Below are 17,969 nucleotides of genomic sequence, written 5' to 3' on the forward strand. Positions count from 1 at the left end.
TGAGTGTACTGGCGCATCAGAGGATATTGTGTAAGATTATTTGGTTATTTATTGAATATGGAACTGCGCATTTATTATGGCCGCTATTTTTATGTATAGTATGTATTTATTGCATTTGCATTTTTGATGGTCACGCGATCAAAATAATGTACTTTGATTTGTTTGAATATGTTTATTTGCATTTTGTTATAGTACATCAGTACCCATATACATACAGAAGTAATGAATGTCACTGTAACATGAGGCATTGTTCACCGGCCGTTGCGGGCATCCACTCTCGTGCGAAAGCATGGCAACAAGGAATAAGAGCGAAGAAGAAGTGCACAATTAAACAGCGTGACAAATTCTTATTACACCGTTCAGTAATGTTAGTGCTGCGCTACGGAAAAAAAAGAAAAAACAACATCCGCAGTGGGACTGCATATCCAAGAATTGTTCAGTTTGGTGCAAAGACTATGCTATGGCTGCAAAACCAAAGGAGTTAGAACAACCCAAAGTATTCAGTAAACAAGGGATCCGGTGATAGCTGACACTAATCGTGTGTGTGTGTGTGTGTGAAGACATCGATGCGGACAAAGAGCGGGTCCATAGTGCTCCGTGACAATGGTATGGTGTATGTCGTGGGTCCTTTTCGCATGCGGCAGAGCGTGAGGGTGGGGAAGGGGTCCCATAAAGAAGAAAGAAGGGGGGGCACATAGAGAGGGAGGAAAAAGAGGGAGTGGGGGAGAGAGCGGCAGCAGAGGCGGGGGTGGGCAGAGAAGCGATAATATTTACACGATGTTATGCTGCAAGCACACTTGATGATAGGTCGTCAGAGTGGTATCCCAATCCAGCGCTATGGGGTACTTCCTGAGCCCCGCCTTCTCCTTCCTATGCAGCGACACACTCTCCGCTCTTGCCCAATTATCCAGTGAGGAGCGCCACTGTATTGCCCGGGGGGGTACACTATGTTTCCAGCGCTTTGTAATGAGCCGTTTCGCTGTGATAAGTCACAGGTCCCAGAATCTCGCCTGGACCTTCGTCTGATTAGTTCTTTTAAATAAGCCTAACAGGCAGGCTTCCCAAGTGTTCGGTAAGGTGCCCCCTGTCATGTTCGCCAATACAGCGGACACTGCAGTCCAGTAGGGCTGCAGCGAAGAGCACGTCCAAAGGGCATGTAGGAACTGCGCGCCTACCAGTCCGCATCTGGGACACGCTGTGGTAGTGAGCCCAAAGTACTGGTTGATTTTGTCCGGAGACAGATACGAGCGATGTACAATATAATACTGTATAATCTTAAAGCGTGCATTGCGTGGCACATTCAGAGCCCCAGCCAGTATCAGTGTCCACTCTCTGTCCGTCCAGTCCCAACCTCTGTCAGCCGTCCATTTGTCTCGAAGGCGCTGAGGGTAGAACTGTGTATGTACGTGTAGAGCTTGAGCAAGCCAATGTATTAGGTGACTACCATTCCCCATCACATGTAGGTATTGAATGAGTAGGTGTGTAGGCGGTTCCTCTTTCAACGGACCCCAGGCCCCCGTTAGTGTATGCAAAAGCTGTGCATGAGTCAGGAACTGTCTGGCTGGTAGTCCGGAGGTATCCGCTAGTGTCGCAAAAGGAAGTAATGTACCCTCCGCAAACAAGTCGCCTAGATTGTCCAAGTCGGCTGCCCCCCAACAGTCTAGTACAGGTGTTGTGAGTGTTCCGGTGCCCCAGGGCGTACCCAGTAGTGGGAGGTTGGGCGCATACGGTTTAGTCGCTACGGTGAGTTTCAAACTTCTCAGGTAGCACTTCTTTGCTACCGCGAGATGTAACTGGCTCGGGATACGGGTCTTAGCTAAAGGGTGAAACAATGCATGTATCTGCGGAACCGACATGATCATCTCCGCTGTGGCGGTATCTCCCAAATGTCTCCCACTCAGCCAGTAGGCGACCCATTGCAACTGGGAAGCCAGGTAATAAAGCTTGTGATTGGGGACCGCCTGCCCACCACTCTCCGTTGCAGCATGAAGGGTCCTCAAGGCCACTCTGGGGCGCCCCTTGTTCCAAATCAGTGGCCTGGTGAGGGAGTCCAGTTCGCGAAAGATACGGGCCGGGACATACAGCGGCAGATTTGCATAGTAGTACAGCAACCTGGGCAGAACGATCGCTTTTGCCAGCGCAATGCAGCTAGGTAAATTCAGCGGAAGAGTGTTGAAAAAGGATACTTGGGCCGTGAGCGATGATATCGCTCTCGTGAGATTGCCATCTAAGAGGTCGGCAGGGTCTCGGTAAACATGGATTCCCAGGTATCGAAAGGTTGCTGGATACCAAAGAAGGCGCTTGCCCATCACCGTGATCTCGCACACAGGGGTCTCTGCACACAGGGGTATCTGCAGCAAAAGAGTATACCCCGGACTTCGCCCAGTTAACATGTAACCCTGACATTTTGCCAAAATCACCCAATATGTCTGTGAGTACGTGTGGGAAGCGGGTTAAATCCTTGATATAGATCAGTAGATCATCAGCATACAGGGATGCCGAGTGTACCCCGTCAATCAATGGAATACCCCAATCCTCACCGGAAGTGCGCAGTTGTGCCGCTAGAGGCTCCATTATAAGAGCAAATAGTAGGGGAGAAAGGGGACACCCTTGTCTCGTGCCTCTGCAAACACGGATTGGGTCTGAGAAGAGCCTGTTCATTCGTACACGGACCACGGGGACGGAGTAAAGGAGTTCCACCACAAAATAAAGTACTTTGATGATGAACTGTGTCACAGAAGACAATATAAAAAGTGTTCATACCTGTAAGCATCCCTTCATCTACAATGCAACTCCCATTAATGAGTACAGCGTCACACGGCAAATAAAGCTTGTTTCCAGTTAATATAAGCACATCTCCGGGGACTAAATTGTGTGATTCCACCTCTTTGTACTCTACAAAAAAAAGAAAATATATTGTTTAGACATTCCTATTATTATGGATAGTTCATAACTTGGTGTGGCACTTTTGCAGTTTTGTTTTTAAGTGTGGATAACCCAGACAAATAATTTGTTATCTTAAAATGTGAAATTCAAAACATTTCAATAACCATTCTGTTAGAACCCTTGTTTTAGCTCCTCCATCATTAGAATTCAATGTTTCTCAAATATATCAGATCCAAGAAGAGGTAATGTAATGCTGTAAAAATATCAGAAAGCAGAAAAAGAGAAGGGCTTAGGAAGAAAAGAAGCTCACATTTTCTACAACATTTATTAGTGCTAGGTGAATAATACAATTTGTGTTTGGAAATGAAAAACTGAAAATCAGTGAATAAATCTGAAATGTTGCTATTTTACCTGTTAGCGAATTAGCTTTGGGTGTATTTAGAATCTTGAATGACAGCTATTTTTTTTTCTTGAAAACTGTTTTATTCTGTAGCAAAAAGTTTGGTAAGAATAATTACATTTATTAAAGAATAATAGTGATTGTCTCAATTTCTGAAACGTGTTCCCAGAAAATCTGTATTGCTCTACAATGGGTAACTATTTTTTAAGACCAGCTTACCTAGACAGTGCATTCAGGCCCAGAGTTAAACAATAATATTTATGCAAAATGTATGGTCTTTTCTACTTTTCATACCATAAGATGAAGTTTGAAGGTATTAAGAGAGGATTTGTAGAGTTTGTAATTATCAGTTGGAAACAGGGCCCAATTTAGGGTTTGGATACTCAACATTGAATATGATTTTTTTTTAAAACACCCAAACCCATTGAAACAAACCAAAGGATAAAGTGACGCTATAGTTAGGTATGGTAATAAAAACCCAGACATTCACTGAAAAAAACAAAGGTTAAGGTAGCATAATAGTTATTTTTTTAAAGGAGACAAGAACTAACTTCGAAAAACAAAAAAAACACTGAACTTCACCAGTTAAAGTTTAGTGACATAACTGCAGTCTTCTCTCCTGACATACACTGTTTTTGTCCTCACACATTACAATATTCATAACATGTTAAATGACATGATGAATTGAACTTAAATTGGGGTTGTAAGCATGGCTCTAAGGTTGTGTGCTTTTGGGGTCATCTTCGGAATGTGTGTGTAGTATATTTTAGCACTGGTGTATGAGCCCTGGTCAGGCAGAAACAACAATACTAGTCAGGCTAGGGGCTGAAAACTTTAAATTGCCCTGTGCTCACCCTCTGGTAGCTTGGCACCCAGCAGTCATACTTAACTTAAAGACAGTGTGTAAAGAATGTGTGCAACATTTCAAACAGTAAAACAGTAAAAACACCACACAAAATGATTCTACAACTGGTTAGATAAGTAGCTCTAAAATAAGGCCCAAACAAAAAAATCCAATTAGATGTTGAATTTTAAAGTTTATAGTGAAAAATAGTGCTAAGAAGCACAAAGTGCTATTGGGGATATCTGGTTGTGCCCGACTAGAACAAAGTCTCAAGTTCAGGTCACCCACTATGGAGCGCGTGCCAAACGCTGGGACCCAGTTAGGCCCGCTGAACAGAGTACTTTACATCCTGGTTGCGGATAGTTGCATGGATCCACGTAGAAGATGTGTTGTGCAGCCGAGGCGATGCATCGGTTTCGAGATGCGGTGAGGCTGTGAGGTCCTGTTGTCTCAGCGCCAAGGATCCCATTGATGGGGCTTAAGATGCTTAGTCCGGTGTCAAGGTTGCGAAGCACAGCTGAGGCGATGCGTCGGCTTTGATGAGCAGTGAAACTGCGTTTGGAGACTTAGCATCCTTGTCGACACTGCTATGCCGGGAGAAACATCTTGCAGAGCTGGTTCCGAAGGCAATGCTTTAGCCACAAGATGCAGGGGGAAATAGCGTTTACAACCCTGCCATTACATTTATTTATTTATTATTTATTTATTTTTTCCATTTGTATGGCGCTCAGCTACCCAACAAGGGTTTCCCGGCGCCTTTGACATTACTTAGATTGAATGTATGTAAATGTATTGCGATTTATATAGCGCACGTATCACCCGAAGGCGTCAAGGTGCTTGCCTTGGGAACCCGTCCTGGTATTCCCCTGTGAGATAACCCCAGCAGGGTATCCACAAGGTGAAAGCCAGGCATCCCGCCGCGAGGGGCCGTAGTGGAGATTAAGCAAGCTATTGCCCAGAGTCGCAGAGTGTGAACCCGTGAGTCGAGTAGGCACCGGAACGAGAATTATCGAGTCCGTGGAATCTTTGAGCCCAAGACCCGCCGAGGCGGGGAATTGAACCCTGGTCCAGGACCGATCTCAGCTTCCGATTCTGCCGCCTCTAACCCCTGAGCCACACTTCTCCACCTAGGAGGACTATGCTGAGTAGTGTTTTAGCTTAGTTGTTTTTGGAAAAGCCAGGTTTTTACCAGTTTCCGGAAATGGACGTAATTTTCCACTTTCCGGATATGTGGGGGGAGTGAGTTCCATAGAATGGGCCCTCTGACAGAAAACGATCTCCTGCCAGTTCTTTGTAATTTGAATCTGGGAACAGCAAAGTTTGCTGCAGTTTGGGAGCGAAGGTTTCTTGTTGGCAGGTAGGGGGGAGGCCAAGGCTTGTATATAGATGGGTGCCGTTTTGGCTTTGATTTTAAACATGTAGCTCAGGGTTTTGAAACTGATCCGATGTTCTACCCTGAGCCAATGTAGAGCATTCAGATGTTGTGATACTCTTTCTGACTTTGGTATCCTACATAGGAGTCGTACAGCAGAATTTTGTATCATTTGGAGTCGCTTGATTACTGCTAGATTTGAGCTTATGTAGAGGATGTTTCCGTAGTCAATACGCGATGTAATTAGTGCGTTTACTACAGTTTTTTGGGTGTCGGGGGGCAGCATCCAAATGATTTTCTTCAGCCATTTTATTATGGTGAAGCATAGGCCAGCGACTTTGTTTGCCTGCTGATTCATGGATAGAGTATTGTCAAAATTGACACCGAGATTTCTTACCTGAGTAGCTGGAGATGGAAGATTACCTAGCTCAGGTGACCAATGGAGGGGGCTCCAAAGCTCCTTATTCTTTCCCAGTAGGAGGACCTCCGTTTTATCCCCATTTAATTTCAACTGGTTGGTGGTCATCCAGTTGAACATTTTTTGGAGGCCATTTTTGAGTAGAGAAGGGGCTGAGGATTTAGACTCTGATAATGAAAAGATGATTTGAGAGTCATCTGCGTAGGACATCAAAGTCAGGCCTGCGCAATCCGCCAGGTCTGCCAGTGGTCTAACATACAGATTAAAAAACAACAGGCTCAGGATGGAGCCCTGTGGGACTCCATGTGGAGCGGGAAACGTGTCTGAACATGCAATACTGGATTTGATCTGCAAGGTTCTTTTGGTGAGAAAGGACCTGATCCACTGTAGTGCATCACTGCGAATGCCATTTCTTTCTAGAGTTGCCAGAAGAATATCATGTGATATGGTATCAAACGCCGCACTCAAGTCTAAAAGAATGAGTGCGACCGTTTGACCCTCATCCAGCAGTTGGCGCATTTTTTCCGTTACACTCAGCAAGGTGGTCTACGTAGAGTATCCTGCTCGAAAACCTGATTGCGATGAGTGGAGGAGATTGTTTCCCTCTGTAAAGGTAGTGAGAGCGGAATGGATATGACTTTCCAAGAGTTTGGAAAAAGCGGGGAGTAAGGATATTGGTCGATAGTTAGAAAGGACCGTGGGGTCAGCTAATGGGTTTTTCAATAATGGGGTTACCATTGCGTGCTTCCAACTTGACGGGACTATGGAAGCTTGGAGTGACGCATTTAGCATGTCTGCTATCGTGCTCAGAGGGGAGGTGTCCAGTTGTTTTAAGATGCATACAGGTAGAGGGTCGCAAGGAGAGCCTGATGAGATGGACTTCAGGGATGTTTTTAGAGAGTCCATAGTTACGGGGGGCCATTTCTCAAGGGAGTTCCCTTTCCCCGGTGGCCTCTGGATATCCTGCTGTGAGCAGTTATCAAGGGGCCTGGTAGTAATGTTGAGAATGATGTTTTCAATTTTATCATTGAAAAATGTTGCAAGGTCCTGGCATTGTTTTTTTGTTAACGGGCGGGAGGTAGCCGTTGTTTGAGCGCCTGCTAAGTCCTTCACTGTATTGAATAGAGTTTTTGCTTTGTTTGTGGCGTTGTTGACGGAATTTGCCACGTACAGGGCCCGCGCTTTGATGCAGGAGGAATGATATGCATTTCTTGCTTTGTTGTATGTTGTCTTATTTTCATAGTTATAATCTTTTCGCCATTTCCTTTCTAATGCTTTACATTTACATTTTTCAATTTTGAGAGATTCATTGAACCAGGGGGCGGGAGGACGATGGAAGTTTCTTTTTTCCTCCGTTAGAGGAAGGCATTGATTGACTGCCGATTCTAACCACTGGTTGGTAGCTATAGCTGAATTTTCCACATTGTGGTCATGGGAAGGGGTGCTGGTTGTTAGTGCTTGGTTTAGTTTGTTGACGTCGAGTGATTTCCAATTTCTCATGGTGCGAGCAGGCCATGAGGTCTTTTCGGAGGCGAATGTTCTATTTAAGCTGAAGCTGATAAGGTAATGGTCTGACCAGCATATAGGGCTGGTTAGAATCCATTTTAGATTTGGGATGTTTGTAAAAATGGGGTCTAAAAGATGACCTGCCTTGTGTGTAGGACCGGAGTTGAGGAGTGATAGGTTTAGGGCAGTTAGGTCGTCTATTAGATTACAGCATGCCACGTTTGTTTTGTCCTCAAGGTGCATGTTAGAAGGGGCGATCTCCGTGGGCCAGGTTATGCTCACCCGGGCACCCCAAGATCCACCTCTCCCACAGAACTTGCCGAGTCTTATCGTGAGGTCCTCACCGGGGAGGACTTCGAGTCTAGGATCGTACACAGTGAGCTCACACCACACTACGAACAGACACCACACCGGTGGGTTTTAGTAACAAGATCTTTATATAAGCAAATAACGAAGGAAGCACTCTTATATACACAGGCGTCAAGGGACCACAAAATCTTAGAGGATTCGGGAAGGGGGAAGCGGGACAGTCTTTTAGTCTCTGGGACAGTACGAGGCGTACCCTACGCACAGCTCTCAATCCTCGAGCCGGGGGGTACGGGATGATGGTCGCACTGGCTGCTTCGCCCACGTCAAGTCGGCTCGGTCGTGATGGTGCTCTCGATGGTCCAGTCGGACCAGAGTACTCCTCGAGCCGCGACGAGGTCAGCCGGACTCGATCTGGAGAAGTTCGTGAGGAGCCGCGACAGCGTCAGCAGGGCTCCGATGGTCTTAGAGGTCGAGCCGCGACAGCGTCAGCAGGGCTCCGATGGTTCAGTTCAGTTTGAGCCGCGACAGCGTCAGCAGGGCTCCGATGGTTACAAGAGGACGAGCCGCGACAGCGTCAGCAGGGCTCCGATGGTTCAGTTCAGCTTGAGCCGCGACAGCGTCAGCAGGCCTCCGATGGTTACAAGAGGACGAGCCGCGACAGCGTCAGCAGGGCTCCGATGGTCAAAGTTCAGCTCGAGCCGCGACAGCGTCAGCAGGGCTCAGAGGTTCAGGATGAGTCTTCTTAGGGTCAGCCGCGATCAGATCAGCAGGGCTTCAGGTCCAAGATACAACTGCCCGCTAGTTGTCGGGCGGGCCCAGTTATAGTCCTTCTGCTCTTTGATCTCCGGACCCTCGCAGGCGGAGGTCTCAAGCCCTGGGGGCTGGTCGTTGGCGAGGTCCGGCGGTTGGCTCTTTGATCCCTTTGAAAGATGGGTCCGGGAATTCCCAGACGCCCAGCGGGTCTGGAGCCAGCCCTCGGGGAGGGCAGAGGGGTGATCGAAACTGGGCCACAGGGGAGGCCCAAAGGTGTGACAGATACCAGTCTCTCAGGGGAGGCCGGAGGGGCCATCGAAACTCCCTGGCTTATCTCACTCGGGAAGCCCTTTACCCCCCGGCTGGGACTGGCGCGCCTTTGGAGTCTGGGTGAGGCTGGGGCCGGGGTCACGCTAGGCCCAAGGAGACAGGGATGTCGGGAAGGGAAGATGGCGTCCGGGCCTTGTGGGGCATGCCAGGTCTAGGAGCTCGGAGCTGGGAGCGGGACGGGGACATGCGGCCTGGTCGTGGGTTTACTGGGGTTCGGGCTTATCGGGGGTGAGACGACCAGGCTGCTTGGTGCAGGCTATTCTTACGGGGACGCTGCGCAGGGGCTCAGGGTGCAGGCCTACGCTCGCAGGGTTCTGGGGGACAGAGACGGGCCACGCCACGAGGCCGGGTCCAACACGCGTCCCCCCCAGCTGAAGGCGGGGAGAACTACCCATCCTCTTGGGGGTTCTCTTCGCTGAGGCGGAAGAATCTGGACAGGCCATCTGCGTTGGCGTGGTCAGAGCCAGGCCGGTGCTCAACAGTGAAGTCCATCCCCTGGAGTGAGATGGACCAGCGCAACAATTTGGGATTCTCCCCTCTCATCTGCATTAGCCACCGGAGGGGTCTGTGGTCGGTCTGGACCCAGAAGTGAGTACCGAACAGGTAGGGCCTCAGCTTCTTCAGGGCCCAAACCACCGCGAAGGCCTCCCGTTCGATGGTGCTCCACCTTTGTTCGCGAGGGATAGCCTCCGGCTAATAAATGCCACTGGTTGGTCTAGGCCGTTTTCATTCACCTGGGACAGAACTGCTCCGATGCCATGCTCGGACGCGTCCGTCTGAACTACAAACTCTCGGGAGTAGTCGGGGGCCTGCAGGATGGGGGCGGTGCACATGGCGTCTTTCAAAGTTTCGAACGCCTCTTGGCAGGTGGGGGTCCAGCTGACTTTCTTCGGCTGGTTCTTGGAGGTTAACTCCGTTAGGGGGGCTACGATGCTGCCGTAATTTTTGATGAACCGGCGGTAGTACCCCGTGAGTCCTAGGAACGCCCGCACTTCCGTCTGGGTCGTGGGGGCCTCCCAGGCCATGATTGCATCGATCTTGGGCTGGAGGGGGGCTACGAGGCCGCTGCCGACTTGGTGCCCGAGGTAGATTACGGACCCTTGTCCGATCTGGCACTTGCTTGCCTTAATGGTGAGACCGGCCCTTCTCAGGGCCGTCAGCACCGTCCAGAGGTGCTGGAGGTGCTCGGACCAGTGGGAACTGTAAACTGCGATATCGTCCAGATACGCAGCGCTGAACTCTTCCAACCCAGCCAGTACCTGGTTCACCAGCCGCTGGAAGGTGGCGGGGGCATTCTTCATCCCGAAGGGCATCACCCGGAAATGGTAGTGACCATCCGGGGTGGAAAAAGCGGATCTTTCCTTAGCTCCCTCAGTGAGGGCGATCTGCCAGTATCCACTGGTCAGGTCGAATGTGCTTAGGAAGCGAGCAGCCCCGAGGCGATCGATAAGTTCGTCGGCTCGGGGGATGGGGTGAGCATCGGTTCTGGTGACTGCGTTGAGCCCACGGTAGTCAACGCAGAACCTCAGCTCGGGGACAGCACCGGGGGCGTCTGCCTTCGGAACCAGGACCACGGGGCTAGCCCATGGGCTGTCAGAGGCTTCGACCACCCTGATAGCAAGCATCTTTGATACCTCGGCCTTGATACAGGCCCGGACTCGGTCAGGGACGCGGTAGGCTCTGTGCCGTACCGGAGGGCTGTCCCCGGTGTCCACGTCGTGGACGCACCAGCTGGTGATGCCGGGGGTGAGGGAGAAGAGGTCCGAGAACTGTCCCAACAAATGGCGACAGTCCTCGCGCTGCTCGGAGGAGAGGGAGGGGGAGAGACTCACCCCCTCTACGGAGCCATCTTTTTCTTTCGTGGACAGAAGATCGGGGAGGGGCTCCGTTTCGTCTTCTTCCCCATCGTCCGTGGCGAGGAGCAAACTCAACTCGGACCGGGCGAAGTGGGGCTTGAGGCGGTTCACGTGAAGGACCCGCAAGGGGTTCCTGGAGGACTCTACGTCGATAAGATAGGTCACCTGACTTTTGCGTTCGACCACCTTGAAGGGCCCTGTCCACTTGTCTTGCAGGGCACAGGGCTCTACGGGGGCCATCACCCAGACCCGCTGTCCAGGCTGGAACTCGACCAGAGTGGCATTTTGGTCATACCACTGTTTCATTTCTTCTTGACTGGCCTCGAGGTTCGCCTCGGCCAGTTCTCTGAACTTCCTCGTCTGGTTCCGGAGGGCCAGAATGTAACGAAACACATCTGGAGGGGGCTCGGGGGCCGCCGTCTCCCACCCTTCCTTGACCAGGCTGAGGGGTCCTCGGACGGGGTGCCCATAGAGCAGCTCGAACGGGCTGAACCCCAGGGACTTCTGGGGGACTTCGCGGTACGCGAAGAGGAGACAGGGAAGGAGGATTTCCCACTTACGCCTCAGGGGCTCCTCGAGACCCATGATCATCCCTTTGAGGGTCCGGTTGAAGCGTTCCACCAGACCGTTCCCCTGGGGGTGATATGGGGTGGTGAACTTGTACGTCACCCCACATTGCTGCCAGAGGGACTTCATGTATTTCGAGATGAAGTTGGTCCCTCGGTCGCTGACGACTTCTTGGGGGAATCCCACCCGGGAGAAGATGGCCATGAGGGCCCGCCCCACTACAGGGGCGGTCACCGTCCGGAGGGGAATGGCTTCGGGGTAGCGGGTGGCATGGTCCACCAGCACTAGGATAAAGCGGTGCCCCAAGGAGGTCTGGGGGTCTCGGGGGCCCACGATGTCGATTCCCACCCTCTCAAAGGGGGTACTGACCACAGGGAAGGGCTGGAGGGGGGCCTTGCGCCTCCCGCCGCTCTTCCCGCTGGACTGACACGTGGGGCAGGACTTACAGTGAGCCTCTACATCGGAGCGCATGCCCGGCCAGTAGAAGTGGGTGACCAGGCGATAGTACGTTTTGTCTTGTCCCAAGTGTCCCGCCAGGGGCACGTCATGGGCCAGGTTCAGGAGAAAGCCGCGGAAGCGTAGGGGGACCACCAGCACTCGGCCGGACCCTAGCTCGGCGGACTTTTGCTCGCTGTATAAGAGGCCGTTTTCCCAATATACCAAGTGGGAGCCGGACTGGTCACCGGCGGCCTGCTGCCGCGGCCCAACCAAGGATGGACAGGAGGTCTGCTCCAGGCAGAATTCTTCGCGGGACGGTCCTCCTTCCTGGCGCCACTGGGCCAGCTCAGGAAGGTCGTCCAGGCTCGGGGTTGAATCGAAGCTAGGGCCGAGAGGACCGGCGTCGGGGGGGAAGCTCTCCTCGGGGGACAGTTCAGGGGTTTCGGAGGGTTCATGGACCTCGGGGTCCTCAGGGGTCATTGGTGCCGCCTCTAAGGTCGCCCCTTCGGGGGTGACCCTTCGGGCGGTCATCGACCGGGTACTCACACAGGCCCATTCGGGCAGGCCCACCATCTCCAGGTGGGTCCTTTTCTCCACCCGCTGCCATGGGGAGCTCTCCAGATCGTTGCCGAGCAGGCAGTCCACAGGCATGTCGGAGAGGACTGCCATGCGTAACTCTCCAGAGACGCCCCCCCATTCGAACGGGACTTGAGCTATCCGGCAGGTGCGGACAGAGTTATCAGCTGCGATCACCCTGCAGGAGATGTGGGGAACAATCTGGGCTTCGGTTACTAGATGCCGTTTGACGGCGGTGATACTGGCCCCCGTGTCTCGGAGCGCCCCTATGTAATGGCCATTGACAGTCACCTGCTGTGGGTACTTCTCTGTATTGTCGGGTAGGGGAGCTCCGGGGACCATTTCCCTATTCCCCAGGGAGACTAACATCATAGCCGCGGGGTCTGCGCCCTCAAACTCTTCTTCTCCCTCCTCCTCCTTCTAGGGCTAATGAGGTGATGTGGCGCGCTGCGGGGCCTGCCGCGGCAGGTTTCTTGAACAAAGGGCAGCGGGGGTCATTGGCATAGTGCCCTGGTTGCTGGCAATGGTAGCAGGCTTGGCTGACTCGGGGCCCTGGCTTAGCTGGGGAAAACCCTGCGCGCGCTGTGGGGGGCGAGGTGCCGGGCTGGTTTCTGGGGGGACTACGCGGGGACCCTACCTGGGAACCCCTCTGTCTGTTCTGATTCCCCCCCTCCCCTCTGGCGGGACGACCCCTGTTCATTTCGGCCAGAATCTCCCCCAGACCCCCGGGGGACTCTGGTGCTCACCCAGCGATCGGCCTCGACGGCCAGTTTCCGGGGGTCAGTCAACTTGCTGTCCAGGAGGTGCTGTCGGAGTTCCACGAAGCAATTCAGGGACAAATGTTCATATGCAATGAGGTCGATGAGCCCCTCGAAGGTGGACACTTTGCTGCCCTTGATCCACCCTTCCAGGGCCCGGCTGTAGAAATTGACATACTCCACCCAGGTGGTGCCAGGGATTTTCTTACAGTCTCTGAAGCGTTGGCGGTACATCTCCGGGGTGGGCCCGTACCTTGCGAGGAGGGCCTCTTTCATGTGGCTGTAGGAGGTCTGTTCGGCAGACGGTAGGTCGAGTAGGGTGTCTCTCCCCTCACTCAGGAATCGACCCCACAGCCCGGCTCCCCAATCCTTCTGCGGAACTCGGTGGGAGGTCATGGCGACCTCGTAGGCCTTGAACCATTGCTGGATGTCATCGTTTTTATAATATTCCTTGACCACGTCCTTGGGGATGTGGACCTTTGGTTCCACCGGGGGGACGGCCTCTCGGGTCGCTGCTGTTTTGTTGCCTTCGTTCCGGGCCTTTAGTTCTATTTCCAATATGCTGCGCTCGTGCTCCAGCTGGAGCTTCTTTCCGTCGTATTCTCGTTGGAGTTTCTTCTCCTCCAGTTCTCCTTGCAGCCGCAGCTGCTCGATGGCTAGCTTTTTCTCGGCCAGCTTGAGTTCTCCTTACATTTTCAGGCGGGCTAGTTCTAGTTCGTGGTTTCGGTTGCGTTCTCGGTCGGTCATTTCTTCTGGAGACAGACCTCTCTCCGTGCTGGGAGTCCGCGTCGGGGACTCTGTTCTTTCTCGCTCTGGGGCGGGGGTTTCGATCAGGGGGGCTCCCCCTCCATCGGCTTCTGTCGGTGCTGGAGGTTGTGCTCCGGCCTCCACCCAGGCTGTTAGAGCTTGTTGGAAGTCCTCTTTGGTGTTTAATCCCGTTGATGGGATACGGAGATCTTTGCAGAATTGCTTGAGCTCTCGGTGCGAATAGTCTCCCAGAAGCTCCATCTGGAAGGTGGTCTTGTCGGCGCTCATGGCTGCTTCTTCGTTCGGGTAGTGTGTCAGTACTGTACGATCCCTAGATGTAGGTTCTTATCGTGACGCTGCCACCAATGTTAGAAGGGGCGATCTCCGTGGGCCAGGTTATGCTCACCCGGGCACCCCAAGATCCACCTCTCCCAGAGAACTTGCCGAGTCTTATCGCGAGGTCCTCACCGGGGAGGACTTCGAGTCTAGGATCGTACAAACTGAGCTCACCCCACACTACGAACAGACACCACACCAGTGGGTTTTAGTAACAAGATCTTTATATAAGCAAATAACGAAGGAAGCACTCTTATATACACAGGGGTCAAGGGACCACAAAATCTTAGAGGATTCGGGAAGGGGGAAGCGGGACAGTCTTTTAGTCTCTGGGACAGTACGAGGCGTACCCTACGCACAGCTCTCAATCCTCGAGCCGGGGGGTACGGGATGATGGTCGCACTGGCTGCTTCGCCCACGTCGAGTCGGCTCGGTCGTGATGGTGCTCTCGATGGTCCAGCCGGACCAGAGTACTCCTCGAGCCGCGACGAGGTCAGCCGGACTCGATCTGGAGAAGTTCGTGAGGAGCCCCGACAGCGTCAGCAGGGCTCCGATGGTCTTAGAGGTCGAGCCGCGACAGCGTCAGCAGGGCTCCGATGGTTCAGTTCAGCTTGAGCCGCGACAGCGTCAGCAGGGCTCCGATGGTTACAAGAGGACGAGCCGCGACAGCGTCAGCAGGGCTCCGATGGTTCAGTTCAGCTTGAGCCGCGACAGCGTCAGCAGGGCTCCGATGGTTACAAGAGGACGAGCCGCGACAGCGTCAGCAGGGCTCCGATGGTCAAAGTTTAGCTCGAGCCGCGACAGCGTCAGCAGGGCTCAGAGGTTCAGGATGAGTCTTCTTAGGGTCAGCCGCGATCAGATCAGCAGGGCTTCAGGTCCAAGATACAACTGCCCGCTAGTTGTCGGGCGGGCCCAGTTATAGTCCTTCTGCTCTTTGATCTCCGGACCCTCGCAGGCGGAGGTCTCAAGCCCTGGGGGCTGGTCGTTGGCGAGGTCCGGCGGTTGGCTCTTTGATCCCTTTGAAAGATGGGTCCGGGAATTCCCAGACGCCCAGCGGGTCTGGAGCCAGCCCTCGGGGAGGCCAGAGGGGTGATCGAAACTGGGCTACAGGGGAGGCCCAAAGGTGTGACAGATACCAGTCTCTCAGGGGAGGCCGGAGGGGCCATCGAAACTCCCTGGCTTATCTCACTCGGGAAGCCCTTTACCCCCCGGCTGGGACTGGCGCGCCTTTGGAGTCTGGGTTAGGCTGGGGCCGGGGTCACGCTAGGCCCAAGGAGACAGGGATGTCGGGAAGGGAAGATGGCGTCCGGGCCTTGTGGGGCATGCCAGGTCTAGGCGCTCGGAGCCGGGAGCGGGACTGGGACATGCGGCCTGGTCGTGGGTTTACTGGGGTTCGGGCTTATCGGGGGTGAGACGACCAGGCTGCTTGGTGCAGGCTATTCTTACGGGGACGCTGCGCAGGGGCTCAGGGTGCAGGCCTACGCTCGCAGGGTTCTGGGGGACAGAGACGGGCCACGCCACGAGGCTGGGTCCAACAGTGCAGATTTAGGTCACCTAGAAGGGTGACATTTTTGTAATCTAGCAGAAATGGGGCTATATGGTTTGCTAGGCTAGCTGCCCAGGAATTTGCATTCCCAGGAGGTCTATATATTAATAGTCCAGAAAAAGTAAAGTTGGGATTGAGGATGATTTGAAAGGAGGCGGCTTCACAGTTCGGGATATTAACTGGAAGCATATTGCAGGTCAGTTCTTTACGGAATATAATAGCGATGCCTCCACCCACTTGGCCTTGTCTATCCTGCCTTGTGATGGCATAGTTGGCTGGGAGAGCAGTTGCTACATCTGGGCCAGAACTATCGTGTAGCCAGGTTTCTGTAAGGAAGAGAGCACTGGGTGCTTCTTCAAGTAGAAGGGTGAGGATATCAAGTTTGTGCTGTGGCAAGGATCTGCAGTTAACACTCAGAAAGGAGTAGTTGCAACAGGTGCGTCTTGGGCGTCTGGAATGGGTTTGGGATAGGGGTTCTGGGTCTTTATATGGTTGGATATTTGTGAGATGAACATTGCAATTCGTGCAGTGTGTGTCACCCAGTGGTGAGAGCACTATGCAATCGCTGTGTGTTACAGGGCGTAAGGCTTTTAGTTGCATAGAGCTCATACCTGACAGGTGGTTAAAGTAAGGATCCCTGCCCCGTGCCCCATCCTGTCCCGGACGGGCCCAGACGGGCATGTCTTTGGCTTGTCTTCGGCGCGGCTAAGGCTCGGTTGCTGCGCGTAAACGCTGCGCGTCATATGGAGTGACTCGTTTTGTAGAGGACGGGCTCTTGTTCAGCTCCGCCTCTACCACTCAGTTTGCCCAATCAAAGACCTGTCCCAGCCTGAAGCCGGAACAAGGTACCGCCCTGCACCCGCCCCACAAACAAGCCTAGCGCTTGCGGAGGACCGGGGCTACAGGGGACACAGTTTGTTATCAAAAAGGTACTTGGGAAGTGAGTAATTCACAATTTATATCACACAGTGCTGTTTTTGAAATCAACTCGGTGCAGTGCGATTAAAAAGTGTAGCGCTAGAACAGGTGATCAGTTTCCAGCGCTGCTCGGTGAAGGAGCAGAGTTTTTAAAAATAGGAAGGCGGCGTCACTTTTAATCAGTCACGCTGCTCGTATTCCATTCAAAACAGCATTACAGCATTACAGCATATCGGCATAACCTTCTTTCGTCAGAAACGCGGTCATTATAACAACCGCGTTTGTTACAACGCGATGCCTGTACATCGCACGTCATTAGATAGACTTGCTGTAGGGGGCATTCTAACCTAAGGAATAGTATTATTTACTAATCCAACACCTTCCCTACTGTTTTGCAGGCTGGAGTAAATTATACTATTTCTAAATCCCGCCCGCCCCCTACAGCAAGTCAATCTAGTGACTTGCAATATAAAGGTATCGCGTTCTAACAAAGCGGTTTTTGTAACGATTGTGTTGTGACAGAACGCGATGTGATAGCATGCAATGTAACATGCTATATTCGATTCGGGAAGTGGTGGTGATACAAGTATTTTTGTCACCGCTCCAAAACACGCAGCAGCTGCGATGTAGTAGTTCTGCTCTAGGGTGCTCCACTCAGCCGGGTAGATGCGTCAGTTAGGCTCAAGGATGCATCGCTGAGCAGAGAAGATTCCTCAGTTCCACTAGCAAGCACCCTAGGCCCACATCCAAGGGTCCATGACTGGGGTAGCATCACTTGGCAGAGTAGACTTACAGATGACAGAGTTAAGGTGCAGGTGCCAGCCAACTAGCCCACTCCGGCCCTCTGGGCTCAAGAGATGCAGGACCATTTAAGTTCTGGATCAAAACCATATAATATTAAGTTAACGTAGCAGGGAACCACAATCTTTACGTTAACTTAATATTATATGGTTTTGATCCAGAACTTAAATTGTCTGACCCGTTAGCTAAAGTTGTTTATATCGTAATCGCAGTGGCAAGATCATTGTTACTCCAGTATTGGAGGTCAGAGACGGTTCCTAGCGTAGATAAGTGGCTTCAAGAAATTAAAAGAGTCAGGAAAAGTGAACATACATGGGAATTATATTTTGATTAGTGGTTATGATTGTTAGTAGATTAAGACAAGTAAAGCTTTGTATCGGATGCCTGCACTATTAGTTTCGTTATATGGGTTATGTTAAAGCCTTATTATCCATTGTGTATCACTCGCTATGATGTATAATGTCAAGCACTTCAATAAAAATTAAAAAACAAAAAAGAGATGCAGGACCAGTACTTCTCACCCAGGCAAGAGGGCAGCAGGCAGCAGATCAACAGAGCAAAGCAGGAGAGTGGCAGTCCTTTCAGCAGCACAGCAGTCCTTATTCCTG

General features: G+C 52.1%; 1 protein-coding gene across 1 annotated transcript in view; it reads right to left on the reverse strand.

Annotated features, from left to right (window-relative positions):
• Positions 1–17,969, reverse strand: part of LOC144770986 (putative cation-transporting ATPase 13A4) — a 722,230-nt gene that overhangs the window by 304,548 nt on the left and 399,713 nt on the right. The window contains exon 9 of the mRNA XM_078655855.1: positions 2,764–2,895. Within this exon, the coding sequence (XP_078511981.1) occupies positions 2,764–2,895 (132 nt within the window). The remainder of the gene's footprint in view (positions 1–2,763; positions 2,896–17,969) is intronic.

Source organism: Lissotriton helveticus, chromosome 7 (genome assembly GCF_964261635.1).
Source record: "Lissotriton helveticus chromosome 7, aLisHel1.1, whole genome shotgun sequence".
Classification (NCBI taxonomy): Eukaryota; Metazoa; Chordata; class Amphibia; order Caudata; family Salamandridae; genus Lissotriton; species Lissotriton helveticus.